Genomic DNA, 14,500 nt, shown 5'->3' with positions numbered 1-14,500 from the left:
TAGCAGCGTGGGAACAGCTGTCTTTTCCCTACTGCCCATCTGATAGCTTCATAGGCCACACTGAAAGTGGCTCAGGGCTCCACATGGCCTACAAGCCTTGGCTTGCCCACATGTCCTCTGTAAGGTCATTCTGTTCTCTGAACTAAGTAACCTTGAAAGCTCCTGCTCAGCCTTTATCCAAGCTGTACATTACCCCCTTCCCTATTGTCACTCGTGGATGCAACTTGTTTAGGATTTAGAACTTTTGTGCATCCACTGACTATGAATACAGATTAGCCCCTTGAACTGATGTCGATTGAACATTGCATCATTTGACCCAGTTTCTTCATCAGACATACCTTAGCTGCAAGTGTTCTGCTCAGAAACTGAACCACTTCAAATCTTTTAATATAGAATTGCATGTCTTCCCCATTTCCTCCCCATCCTCTTGCATTGTGGCAGATTCCTTGAATTAGATAATCAAAGGTAGAAGCACACCACTATTTGACAATTTAGTCCTGTCCTATTTTGCATGTTTTCATGCTCCTAATCATAATGCAGCTGTCACTTGGGGGTATAACATCTCATTTCCCTGACTTTATCTGCTATATGAGTTAAGGGTAGGTGCTGAAAAGTGATATTACTTGGATCCCATTCCCTGCATAATAATTTGATTGCATGCCTCTTAATAATATGAGTTTTTTGAATGTGTGATCATTTACCTTGCTGTTGGGAAGAACAGGTGGATATTTCCCAGTTTCTCTGTTACAAGGGTCAAGAGCAAACAAAATGGAGAAAATAAAAACTATCATGGGCCAGTTCTGATAAAGAAAGGGATTATTAGACTAATAAAAAGGTAAAGGTGTCCCCACACTTGTAGTGCAAGTCATTTCCGACTCTTAGGGTGATGACTTGTGATGTTTACTAGGCAGACCGTATATATGGGGTGGGATTGCCAGTTCCTTCCCCGGCCTTTCTTTACCCCCCAGCATATGCCGGGTACTCATTTTACTGACCACCGATGGATGGAAGGCTGAGTGGATCTCGACCCCTTTTACCGGAGATTTGACTTCCTCCTTCCGTTGGAATCGAATTCCGGCCGTGAGTAGAGCTTTTGGCTGTGTTACCACCACTTACCAAATTAGAGTCTTTTATGTCTATATACAACAAACCTGATTTTAATTTTATAAATGTTTTTACAAACTTATGTGTAAGGTTACAATAAAAAGTGCAATTAGTTATAATGAATTAACCTGCAACCATACTGAATTCAGTGGGGCTTCCTTTCAGGCAAGTAAGGTTAGGACTGCAGCTTTAGTTATTTACTTTCAACAGAATTAATACTGAGTAATTTTTCCTAGTTCATACCAGTTATCTTTTGTGCAACACTCAAACTACGTTGTACAAACCAAACTCCTTTGTCCTATGAACTGTTTTGTAGGTATAGATCAGCGATTCCCAACGTGAGCAGTAGCGCCCCCCTGGGGGGTGTTACAGCCTTTCAGGGGAGCGTTGGCATGATTACAAACTTTAGGGGGGAGTTTGGGTTCATTAGGGGGCATTGACATTTGGCGGTCTGATGCGACAGTTGAAGCATTTAATTTTAATTTTATTTAATACACACATAATTAATTTTTAAACTGTTTTGTCCTCAGTTAGAATGTATTTAATAGTCTCAATTCATGGAAATAACACTATAAATAGTGTGTGCTCTTTAGTAAAGAAATTCTGAATAGCGGCCAGTGTCATATCAAGGAATGGGGATATTAGCCACGCCCTGGCACTAGGTAATATTCTGATGCTGTCTTGAGGGATGTTGGAATCAATCACAAGAGAGTGTTTGATAAGCTGTGTGTATTGGTGGAGGGCGCATTCTTCCAACGGATGAGTGTCGTGTGCAAACGGGTGATGCAGACAGTCAGTTATTCGCTAGTTTTCTTCAGGAATGGGACACACTCGCTACCCGTTGTTTCTGTGATGTTTAAATGAACTTGTTTAACAAAACAATGCCGGTAAACTGAATGAGTTTGTTGTTAAGTAACACAGTGTATTCTATTGGTTCATATTGTGTAGACTTAATTAGTTTTTGCTTATGTTTGCAATAAAAAGGCATGATAAAAAAGATCAGTAATAATCATTGAAAATACCTTTTATGCATTACTCATATTTTAAGGGAAGAATAGGAAGCATTGGCATATACTTAATCTGAGGGGGGAGTTGGGCACAAAAATATTTTGCAAAGGGGCATTAGGTCGAAAAAGGTTGGGTAACGCTGGTGCAGATGATTATACTGTGGGCTAGGGTTGAGATCTGCTTGTTAGTGCTTGTTTAACTGCATCCCATCAAACTGACAGGCAGTTCCGTTTCAGGTTAGTTCTTTTTCTGCTGTCGTTTGATTTTACCATTTTACCGTTCTGATATGTAGAACTTGGAGCAGGGCCTCTTCAGAAGATCTTAAGACATGGGGCTGGTTCACACGGGAGCTTAACTTCATAGTAAATACTTACCTTTTGCCATCTCTATAGCTTTGGAAGGTTTACATTCTCCAGCTTCCAATACTTTTTTTTTTTTACTTTCAATTCACATAGCATTCCTCTGGAAAGGGTTAATATCACTGTTTCCTTGTGGCTCTGCCCCCAAATCTGCATGTTTACTCCCTCTGGAGTATTGCCAGTGGAGAAGGGGAGGGGTTTTTTCTCATTGTTTCTTGTCAATTGGACACTGAAGCGGGAAGAGCATGGGGGGAAGCCACCCCTTTTCAAAGTATTTATGAAATGCAATTTTTAGTGGAAGTGTGTGTGTGTGCACACGTAGGTGTGTGCCTTCTGCAGCCTCAAGCGACTACCCGGTCCTTATTTACTCAGAAGTAAGCCTCAACAGTGCTTACCCTCCACTCAGGGCTCATCACTGCTAACCATAGAGAGGTTCCTCCCAACAGACAGACCGTTGAAGTTGTTAGTTGTTATGCACTTTGGGCTCTTCTGAAGTCATTACTACCCTCCTCTCTTGATTTTGCTATTGAAGAGGGAAAGGGTTTTTTTCCTGTTGTTTCTTGTCAATTACACACCTCTCCGCAGCCTGGGGGGGGGGGAAATTGACATGGAACATGCGGGGGAGTGAGTGAAAGCAAAGTAGGGCAGCTTTTGCAGGCGGCAGAGAGACAGGGAGCCTTCTCCTTTCATTCCTGCTTCTGATAGTGAACTGGGGTATTCCTCTGACATCTGGGTTTTTTTTAAATCTACTATTTTGCTATCAAACATAAAATCAAATGTTAAATGAATAATATTTCCACAACTGCAATTTTGCGATATTACACAAATAAAGTTTAGAGGAGGTTTTTAACTGAGCTTCCTTGGGCTGAAAAGCCTCTCTTTCCCTGCCCAACAGCTGATGAGGATGGGAGGGGGAGCTAAAAATCCAGGAATGTAAGGAAGGGGAAATCAGGTTCTCTCCCTCCAGGCAGACAGCGCTCTCTCTCTCTCTCTCTCTCTCTCTCTCTCTCTCTCTCTCTCTGTGTGTGTGTGTGAGCGCATGCACTATAAGTTGTGTTCTTTTCCTCCCAGCCTGAAACAACCCAGACTTTTTTTTTGCTTTCACTTGGGAGGGGCATTTACATTGCCCTTTTCCACACCCACAAACCTGCGTTAACGTTACGGGAGTGGAGTGAAGGGGTGGAAAGGAAGGCTAGAGCAGCGGAAGTGGCCGGCTAAGCAGACAGAAATGAAATGGAGTTGATGGGGAGTTTAGTGGGTGGAGAAAGGGGAGTATCTGCAAGTTATGATCCACCACCACCCCAGCAGGAAACATCAGAATAAGGGACTACATGAGCGGAACGCAGCAAAGCAGAGGCAATTTTTTCCTTACTATTCGGATTTTCAGCAGATTGGTTTGATTCACATTTAAAAGGAAATGAAGCAGCTTGCCTTCCCTTTCCAAAAAACATCATGCGATCGCTGCAAATTAAAAGGGAATTCAGCCAGCCTCGATCTCATATTAAATTGCCATGTGAATGAGCCCATAGATAGGCTAGCATTGGAAAACTTGCTTCTTAAGTTTTTAATGGTAAGCATCAGCACATTAAATTGTACTTAGAAATGAATAGGCAGCCAATGTAGTTTTTTCAGAATAGGTGTAATATGAACCTCTCTGACTATACGAATCAACATTCTGGCAGCTGAGTGCTGCACTAAGTGAAGCTTTTATGTCATCTTTAAGGTCAGCCCACATATAAGACATTTCAGTAATACAGCCAGGAGATTATCAGAGCATGGATCACCATGGCTAGACTATTCCTGACCAGGAACTATTGCAACTGGAAAACCAGTAAAATCTGTCAGAAGGCATGTGGGGCTACTGATGTCACCTGGGCCTCAAGTGACAGTGCTGGATCAAGGACTACCCCTGAACTGCTTACTTCCTCTTTCAGGGGAGTGCAACCCTGTCCAGAGCAGGATTTTCCCTGACTTCAGAACTGCTCACAGTGTGTCCGTCATTTTGATACTCAGTTTCAGTTTATTGGCCCTGATCTCAGTTTCAGTTTATTGGCAGTTACTGAGTCCAGAAAACGGTTTAGCACCTCACCTCACCGGACAGAAAGAAATAGAGTTGAGTGCCATCAGCATACTGATGACACTTCAGTCCAAACTCTTGAATAACTTTGCCCACTTAATATAGATACTAATGAGTATGTAATGTAAGATGGAACCTTGCAGGTCCAACTTTGGGGAGGTGCCATAGGATCTAGCAGAAATTCCCCAATGCTACCTTCTGAAACTGAGCTTGAATCTAGACAAGATGGTGGTGCTGTGAGTGAATAGTTCCCACATCTGAGAAATTGGCCAATTTCCTGTCCTGGTCAAGGATGCACTGTTGCTGAAGGCAAAAAGATGCAGTCTGGGGGGGTGCTTCTTAATCCAGCTTTGTCAAAAGAGAATGCAGCCCTCAAGCTGAAAAAGTTCCTCCACCTCTGCTCTACAAGAACTGTACCAATACTAGTATCAAGGTCAGTAAGAATATGAATGACTTTATCCTCAAAATACCTGGCAAATTTGTCACAGCAGACCTCTTAAGAGTTTTAACATGATTGTTCTAGGATTATAATCCCTTTTCACATCCACTAAAGATGTTTTTCCTTAAGTAGGCTTTCCCTGAGGTGTGACCCAATCATCTTATGGAATATTAACCGTACATCTGTAGAAATGGGTTTATTGTTTTTATAGTTTGTATTTTATGTTATTTTGTCTGTACATTTTCTCTTGTATATCACTTTGATGGCCTCAGGTTGTGAAGCAATTTTTATACATCTGTGAAATCAATAAAATGATAAACGTCCAGAAAAGCTCTGCTGGACAGCTGTTTGATGCAGTAGTGGCGGAAGAGTAAGCATGTCTTGCTGCCATCACTGCCATGGAATAGGTGTAATAATGTGTTTGTACTTGCATTCGCTGACATCTACTTCAAGAATTGCAACATCCATGTTCCAGTTGTCTCTGCATGTTTCAAAAACCCTAACTCCCTGCCATGCTCTACAGTGTAGGAGAGGATGCTTGAGAGTGATTATAGGTACTTCCACACTAAGTGTTTTAATGTGGAGTTGCCAATCTTTGTCCTGTAAAAAGTGAGTAAAAATCAGCATGGTGGAAGGATGCACCTACCAAACCCTGGGAAGTTATGTAGGTTACTGTGGGGAAACAATGAATGGGCAGTGATAAAATCCCTCAGTCTGAAAGTACTCTGTGTCTGCAGTCCTTTTCCATCTCACTATTCCAAAGTGATACCAGAGCCTTGACAGGAGTGCTAGCCATGTCAGCCAGAAAATCCCTAAGATCATTCATGAAATCATTGGATTCCGTAAATCTCCAGGAATTGACAAATGGACTCACCGCCCCTGCTGAAGCAGACAGCCACTGTGAATTTAAACCTCATCCAGAAGCAATCTGACCAAAACAGTGAAGTTACAGGGAAATCCCCATTTGCAGATCACCAATTCCTGTCCAATTAAAGATATCAGGTTCAGAGTAAGACATGCAGAATATGTCAGGCCCATACTGTATTGAGAAAGCCTAATGGTTGTCATGCTAGCTATTACGTTCTGAGCCAGCCTCTCCACAGCATAAACTCAGCAGGAATGTTGAAATCCTCTAGGACTAGCCTTCTAAGGTTTTTCCACAGCCAAAACCACCACAGGCAATGGAACTGATGGGCAACATGGTGATTGATATGCCAGTAGAATTGCTAATGTGCATCTCTGACTCAACGCAAGGTACAAACAAACACAACACCTGACTTAACTGGTTTTGTAGTAAGGGAAATTGATTCCTTCTGAGGACAGCAACTCTATGTCCTCTTCCCTCCACCCTATGTTTGTGGTCTATCCAGATGGGTAAAGTTGGATAGATCAACTCCTCCCAGTTCACCCACCCAGGTCTCAGTTATACATGCCAGGTTGAGCCTTTCAACCAATCTTAATTTGTTGTGGACAGATATTTTATTACAGAAATAAGTAAGGGAAAGCACTACCTCATTTTCACTGTCCTGCTTGCTTTGGCACAAGATTCTGTCTGCCGCTATGGTGTTTCTATTGGGCTACAGCACACTTCAAAATACTGGTATAGCTAGAAGGAAGTACAACATTAAACTGGCTTTTGTGATATAAAATATTAGGACCATCTCTTCCACAGTGCTTTAAAAACCAAGGCAAAATGAACATATGTGTTGAAAGTAGCTGTAGCCATGTGAGTCACAAAATAAGTCACTTGGGTCCAATAATAAAATCTAACCTGTTGCAGATCGTCATTTCCTCATGCTCAGCATTTATAAAAACACTTGCTATATCAGCACCTTCCTCGCTCTTCTCAAGCTCTGACAAGACAAAGAGTAGGAAGAATTGTGAGGTGTGCCCTATCAGGCAAAACATAAAACTGTATGAAAAGGGATAATCCAGTAGTGACACTCACTCCTAACTAGGGCTAGTGAAACCACAGTAGTGCTTGCTCCAGTCTGCAGTTTTGATATTGTTGGCCACCTGTGGAGGTGATGTATAACTGGCTCAGAGATTTGTACCAATGTGGAGGCATCCAATATATTGAATCTAGAGAGGTGCTCAAAAAGTGCTTAGTTCATTATTAGGCACCTAAATTGCAAAATTTGCTCAATCTAATGTGTAAATCAGGTTGTAAAATATAGAGCTGTAAATTTGGCAAAAGGACTTTTGGAAATCTGACCCTTATATGGCAGAATGAGTAATGAATAATCATCCTGGGAGATCCTGAGTACCCTTAAATTTGTCATCATTTGATACTGAGCAATAAAAAAATGTCCCAGATGATACTCATTACTGTGGTTTCTAGGCAAATAAAAAAAAGTCAGAGCTTAATCAGGGCTCTCAAAGACCTTGATGAAAACAGGAGTGTGCTGGTCCCCAAACATTTAATTACATTCTACTCATTCCCCACCCACACCCATGTCAGTCCAAAGGAACTTTAATGAGGAAGCTTATAAATCAGACTTGTTTCCAGGATTGCCTTGTCTACCTTGTGAAGGTGACATGGTGCTTCAAATGATGAATACTGTCATATTTTGATTAAAAAGTCAGGAGTCCTTTAAGGAGGTCAGCATAGTGAATTGAATAATGCATGCTTAACAGCTTTCATGCTAAAATTATTTACCATAGAAAATGGATGTTTCATGAGACATGGATTCTGATGTTCCATCACATTATACAGTAAGGAGAACAAACAGTACTTCTTTTTTTAAAAAAGAAGAGGCTATAAAAGCTTAAGACCATAGCTGCTATAAGGCACTGGTTATCTCATTTAAACAGATATTAAATGTGGGTGCCAGTGGTGTGATCATCAGCTGCTTCCCATTTTGTGAATAAATTGCTTAGAAGGAGTCTTTTTCCTACCAGATGTGACCTAGATTTAGATTTCCAAAGGCAAAAAAAGTCTATTGTGCAAAAACAAAACAGTTGCTGGTAAAATGCATGGTAAATGAGCTTATCTCACATTTCCAGGTGTTTAAGCTAATATGTTAAAGAATTACTGCTTCATCTTTGAAAAATAATTGCATAAAATGTTTCAGCAAATCAAATCTGGATAAGGGATTATAGTTACTGTGTTTGTTAGCAAGTTAGCACAGATAATAAAAATACAGAAAATTGATATGTGAAAACAGGATACAGTGCATGTACAGGATCAGAATTTGGTTTAGCTTTATGAAAAATTGGATTTGTCTCAGTACATAAGAACAAATTATAAGAAATCAATGATAGCCTGACCACTGTTGTCCACACACTGGTAATCTCCAGGTTGGATTACTGTAATGCGCTCTATGTGGGGCTGCCCTTGAGGTTGGTCCAGAAGCTGCAGCTGGTGCAAAATGCGGCGGCGAAACTGCTCACTGGGGCAGGGTATCACCAACATGTCACCCCTCTGCTGAAAGAATTGTACTGGCTGCCCATTTGCTACCGGGCCAAGTTCAAGGTTCTAGTTTTGGTGTACAAAGCCCTATACAGCTTGGGACCAGGATACCTGAATGACTGTCTTACCTTTTATATACCCAATCGATCACTACACTCTGCAGGTGAGGGCCTCCTGCAGATACCATTTTATCAGGAGGTTCATTCTGCACAACATAGGAAATGGACCTTTAGTGTGGCACACCTACCCTGTGGAATTTCCTCCCCTTAAATATTAGGGAGGCGTCATCTCTGTTATCTTTTTGGCTCCTTTTGAAGACTTTCCTCTTTCAACAAGCCTTTTAAGTTTTATTTATTTATTTCATTCCATTTCTATACCGCCCTTAGCCTATGGCTCTCTGGGCGGTTCACAGCAAGGAATAAAATACAATACAGTAAAATAAAAATCAGGTAAAATCACTAAAAACATACAGCTTGAGCATGTAATGTATAAAATTAACTTAATAATAAACATTAGACATTAAAATGCCTGGGAGAATAAAAAGGTTTTAACCTGGTGCCGAAAAGATAGAAGAGTAGGCGCCAGGTGCACCTCATCGGGAAGACTGTTCCATAATTCGGGGGCCACCACTGAAAAGGCCCTGGATCTAGTAACAGTCCTCCGACCTTCCCTATGGGACGGGACTCGGAGGAGGTCCTTAGATGTTGAACGTAGTGAGCGGGTAGGTTCATAGCGGGAGAGGCGTTCCGCAAGGTATTGAGGTCCCGCACCGTGTAGGGCTTTATAAGTCAAAACTAGCACTTTGAATCTAGCCCGGAAACAGATAGGTAGCCAGTGCAAACGCGCCAGAACAGGTGTTATATGTGCGGACCGTCTGGTCCTCGTCAACAGTCTGGCTGCTGCGTTTTGCACTAGCTGTAGTTTCCGAATTGTCTTCAAAGGCAGCCCCACGTAGAGTGCATTGCAATAGTCCAATCTCGAGCTTACCAGAGCATGGACGACTGAGGCGAGGTCATCATTATCCAGATAGGGGCGTAGCTGGGCTACCAACCGAAGATGGTAGAACACATCCCGTGCCACCGAGGCCACCTGAGCCTCAAGTGACAGGAATGGATCGAAAAGGACCCCCAAGCTATGAACCTGTTCCTTCAGGGAGAGTGTAACCCCATCCAGAACAGGTTGAACATCCACCACCTGGGTCGAGAAGGCGCCCACCAACAGCGTCTCAGTCTTGTCAGGATTGAGCTTCAGTTCGTTAGCTCTCATCCAGTCCATTATTGCGGCTAGGCAACGGTTCAGCACGTTAACAGCCTCACCTGAAGAAGATGAAAAGGAGAAATAGAGTTGCGTGTCATCAGCATACTGGTGACAATGCACTCCAAAGCTCCTGATGACCGCTCCCAGCGGCTTCATATAGATGTTAAAGAGCATGGGGGACAAGACCGATCCCTGCGGGACTCCACAATGGAGAGTCCAGGGCATCGAGTAATGTTCCCCAAGCCCTACCTTCTGGAGACGACCCACCAAGTAGGAGCGGAGCCACCGCCAAGCGGTACCTCCAACTCCCAATTCCGTGAGTCTCTCCAGAAGGATACCATGGTTGATGGTATCAAAAGCAGCTGAGAGGTCAAGCAGAATCAACAGGGTTACACTCCCCCTGTCCCTCTCCCGACATAGGTCATCATACAGGGCGACCAAGACTGTTTCAGTGCCGAAACCGGGCCTAAAACCGGATTGAAATGGATCAAGATAATCAGTTTCATCCAAGAGTACCTGGAGCTGGTTGGCAACCACACGCTCTAGAACCTTGCCCAAAAATGGGATGTTCGCAACCGGTCTATAGTTGTTCAAATTATCTGGGTCTAAGGAAGGTTTCTTCAGGAGTGGTCTCACCACCACCTCTTTCAGACAGTAGGGGACCACTCCCTCTCTCAAGGAGGCATTTATCACTTCCCTGGCCCAGCCGGCAGTTCCAACCCTGGCAGCTTTCACTAGCCAAGAGGGGCAAGGATCCAGTACGGAAGTGGTTGCACGCACCAGTCCAAGTATCTTGTCAACGTCCTCAAGCTGTACCAACTGAAATTCATCCAATAAGTGAGGACAAGACCGTGCTCCGGATACCTCATTAGGTTCAACTGCCATAATATTGGAGTCTAAGTCCCGGCGGATGCATGAGATTTTATCTTGGAAGTGCCCAGCAAACTCATTACAGCGGGTAATAGTTGAAACCTATCCCAGTCTGCATCTGTGTTGGAATTGCTTTTTAATATTTTTTTAAAAAACAATATGTTTTTAACCCTTTTTTAAGATGTTTTAAAAGCTTTTTAAAAAAAATGTTTTTAAAGTTGTTTTGCTGTATTTTAGGGTCTCTTTTTATGATGTTTTGATGTGTTTTTAACACTTCTGTTTGCCACCCTGGGCACCTGCTGGGAGGAAGGGCGGGATATAAATCAAATAATAAATAAATAAATTTGAAGTCTGCCAGCTGATGATGATGTTACATGTTATAAATAAATCATGTGATGTCTTAATTATTTTTTCCTCTCCTTTAAAAATACATTTTTATAGGTGCTGCTACTAGGAAACCAGACCCTGAACCAGAGAAGCAAACAGACCACACTGTTAAAATAGCGGGAGTAATTGCAGGAATCTTGCTGTTTGTTATTATATTTCTTGGGGTTGTGTTGGTTATGAAGAAAAGGTGAGTAGTTAATAAATCTTTCTATATCTGTATATTTGTGTTGAAACATTTCCTGCAGCAATTTTCAGTAAAACACATGCAAAGTTTCTGCCTACTTTTACGGACAGATAAAAAGAAATGCTGCTTATTCTCTGTAAAGCTTTTCTAGTGCTGAGTGAAATTGAATGAAATCCTGAAGCATTCTTAGTAAATTAATGTTAGTGCCTTTATATTAAAACACCCTACAGTTGACAATTCTTGCACTCTATATTGCTTGATCAGCCCAAATGACATATGTAAATCTGTAGCTCCACTCCATCCAAGAGCGAAGGAGAAAATTTGAGTCCTTATACAACTCAAAATTCCCAATCATGAATATAAAAGAAAGCTCAGTCAAACAGACACTATGCTTTGGATCCAAACTATAGAATTGTATCCAAAGATCTGTGGGCAGAAGGTATATGGGCAGTAGTGCCAAAGAATTCTGTGGTGCTGTAATTGGATGGTTCTGTAGCAGTACTGATGCTTCTGCTTGTGCAAGAGGTTGTGCAAGCAATTACACAAGCAGAACAGTATCATTGGAATTAATTTGTCTTTCCTCTTAGAGTGTTCTAGTGAAAAGAGTAAAATAGCCCCTCATGGAAGGACAACTGCTTTCACAACAAAAGGATACCTCTGGATCCGAGTCAGACAAAAACATAAGAATAGATTTGCTGTTTGAATTATTTGCCCATATTTTGCTGTGTATACTTTCCCTATGAAAAGAAATTATATAGTAATGGTGCTGAAGTCACTCAGGGCCGTTTCAGCAAGTGGGTGAAAGATAGTGGTTGGTTCTGAACATCAATAAGACACCTGCTGAATTATAAAGCATTGGAAAATCTAACTGATGACAAGGTAAGATATATCATTGAGAAAAGTGAGAGAATGATTTTGGCAGTAGGAATAGTAAGCACACTGCAAACTACAGTGGAAGAAGTTTGGGGTCAATAATTTAATGCTGCACTTAGGCTGTGCTTAGGTTCATTTGTCACTGAAGCTCTGGGTTGATAGGGTATCATAACTATGAAAAACCATCTAGACTGTCATTAGAATGCTTGTAACTTAGCAGTTACGGCCTTCCTAATTGCACTGTGCACTATTGCAATTTCTGCTGGCGTCATGTTATTTAAATGATCTTGGCAATACTTGCTAAAGACCTTGCAGAGTTCCAGGTGTGAAATAGAACTAGGTTTGGAAAACACAAGTATATTTAAATCACCAGCATATTAGTATGGTCCCTGGAGCATGAGAGTGGATCAGATGGGATTCATTTTCATAAGGCAATGGAAGAAACTTGTGAAGAAAGCAACAAGAAAACAATAAGTAAATGAAGCTCAGTGTAAAAGAAGATACTAAATCTGAGTTTTGGTTCAGTGTCAGAAAGAAATATACAGTACTGCATTCATAAAAATGTGTAGAACTACTTTTTTGCATGTTGTAGCTTTAAATTCCGTATATAGTAGAATGTGTTGTAGAAATAAATGTATCAACAATGAAATAGCATTGCAACCAGAACAGGTAATAAAGAGAGAATAAAGAGTCAAGTCAGAAGACAAGGGTTGAACTAAGGCTAAATAACAATGCAGGAATCTAACCTAACAGTAACTGTCTTAAGCAAGCCAACCCCTGCCCATGACAAGTCATAACCCTTTACCTGAGCCACACTGCTAGGGTGAGCAGGGAGACTCTCCTGACTCATCTGCTCCCAAGACCACCCAATAATGGTTGGGTGAGGCAGATCAGCTTCAAAGATGCTTTGTATCCAGCCCTGGCCTCCGGACACAACTATTGCCCTAAACAGGGCGTAAGGGTGCTCACCTAATCTCATCCCTGCCAGTTCAATTTTCCTCATCCTCCTACTACAGGAGGGGGGACGAACCTCTGTTTAAACCTCCTGTCCCGCCAGATGAAAAACTAAAACTTGTGGAGGTTGTTGAACTTGGCCAGCTTGAAAGAGGCTAGGCAGCAGGTGATCCTAAGTTATACTACTGTGGCCCAGCCCACTGAATGGTTGCCTAGAGGCAGAATGTGATGTTCCACACTTGTATGTTAAAACGTTGTATGGGTTTGCATTATGTTATATATAGTGAGTTAGAATGTTAGAATGATTAAGGTAAGTGGTGAGTGATGGGAGGGGGGAATGAGTGAGAGAGAATGTTGTTATAGGTCGGATTGCAATTGGTTGAGTGTCTGAGAGTTGAATTGGAGGGTTGACAGACAGAAGAGTTTGTGAAGAGTTAGGGTTTAGTAAGACTGGACTTGTAAAGAGATAGGGCTTGATTTTTTAAGAGATAGGATGGGAAGAGTGCTTGTAGTGTGGGTAGACAGGATGTTATTATTGGTGTTAATTGAGCAATTTAATGAGTTTACATCAACTGGAAGTAAATAACGTTTATTTGTAAACCCATGTAAACACCTGAACACAAAGTATTCTTATTCATTTCAAATTTGTTATTTAATAAATTATTTTGATTCAAAGCACACCTGGTTATTTGGCCAGCTACTATAATACATAAAAGGATTGATGTAAATATAAACAAGGGTTGCAAAACAGTATGAAATGGTGGCAGCGAAAATACCTCAGGGTACAGTCGCAGGAAGCAAACCCATGGCTGTGATCTTAAGAAAGGATTCGAAGGGGCCCAGCGGGGTGAAGATTGCCTGTAAACCTGGTGGATGTAGCAAGGACTGAGGGAAAAAAGCAGCATTGCTATATAAAAGTGTATTAGGGAGAAAATAAATAATGTGCCCCCTCATCTGCTATTATGGACAAGGAGGGAGTGGTGGAAGGTGTGAGGGAAGGCACGACACAGAGCCCCACCTATATTCTGACTCTTGGCTTTGCTGCCGTTTCACTGTCCCAGGACACCATGCAATGCCTGCAAATGGAACCTGCACATAGTCCTTCACTCTCTTTTACCTGGCAATGAATAAAACAATCCGTGAACTTCCACAGAATAGGCAGCTAACTGGCAGCTGTTGAAGGCACTCCAGTCCCAAAGGAATGTGTACCAAAATCCCTTGGATCCAACCCAAAGCCCTTTACAGTTGATTTCAGCAATCGCCCCATACTGAAATTTAGTAAATGGTGAGATTCAAATAAGACTCAAGGCTCCCTGCCCTGAAACTACAAAAAATTATTGGAGAGCCTTAACAGTGCAAAGCTCGACTACTGAAGCAGCTGCCAAATTAACTGCAAACCGAGTTCCTCTTTGAACTGTTTTAGATTTGTGCAAGCACAATTGAACAACCCCTTTCCCTGTGGCAGGGGTGGGAAACCATAGGCTCACAGGCCAATCTTGATCCACCAGGAAGTCCAGTTTGGTCCATGAGGCCATTTTTTCAAGAACCACATCTCTCTGTCAATCACCTGATGTCA

The 14,500-nt window shown here is 41.9% G+C and overlaps 1 protein-coding gene across 12 annotated transcripts in view; it reads left to right on the top strand.

Annotated features, from left to right (window-relative positions):
• Window positions 1–14,500, top strand: part of PTPRM (protein tyrosine phosphatase receptor type M) — an 838,757-nt gene that overhangs the window by 570,658 nt on the left and 253,599 nt on the right. For all 12 annotated transcript variants that reach the window (XM_061595686.1, XM_061595700.1, XM_061595730.1 and 9 more), the window contains one exon: window positions 10,968–11,100. In XM_061595686.1, the coding sequence (XP_061451670.1) occupies window positions 10,968–11,100 (133 nt within the window). The remainder of the gene's footprint in view (window positions 1–10,967; window positions 11,101–14,500) is intronic.

This window comes from Rhineura floridana, chromosome 1 (assembly GCF_030035675.1).
Source record: "Rhineura floridana isolate rRhiFlo1 chromosome 1, rRhiFlo1.hap2, whole genome shotgun sequence".
In the NCBI taxonomy this organism is placed as follows: domain Eukaryota; kingdom Metazoa; phylum Chordata; class Lepidosauria; order Squamata; family Rhineuridae; genus Rhineura; species Rhineura floridana.
This window is presented reverse-complemented; position numbering and strand designations above follow the sequence as displayed.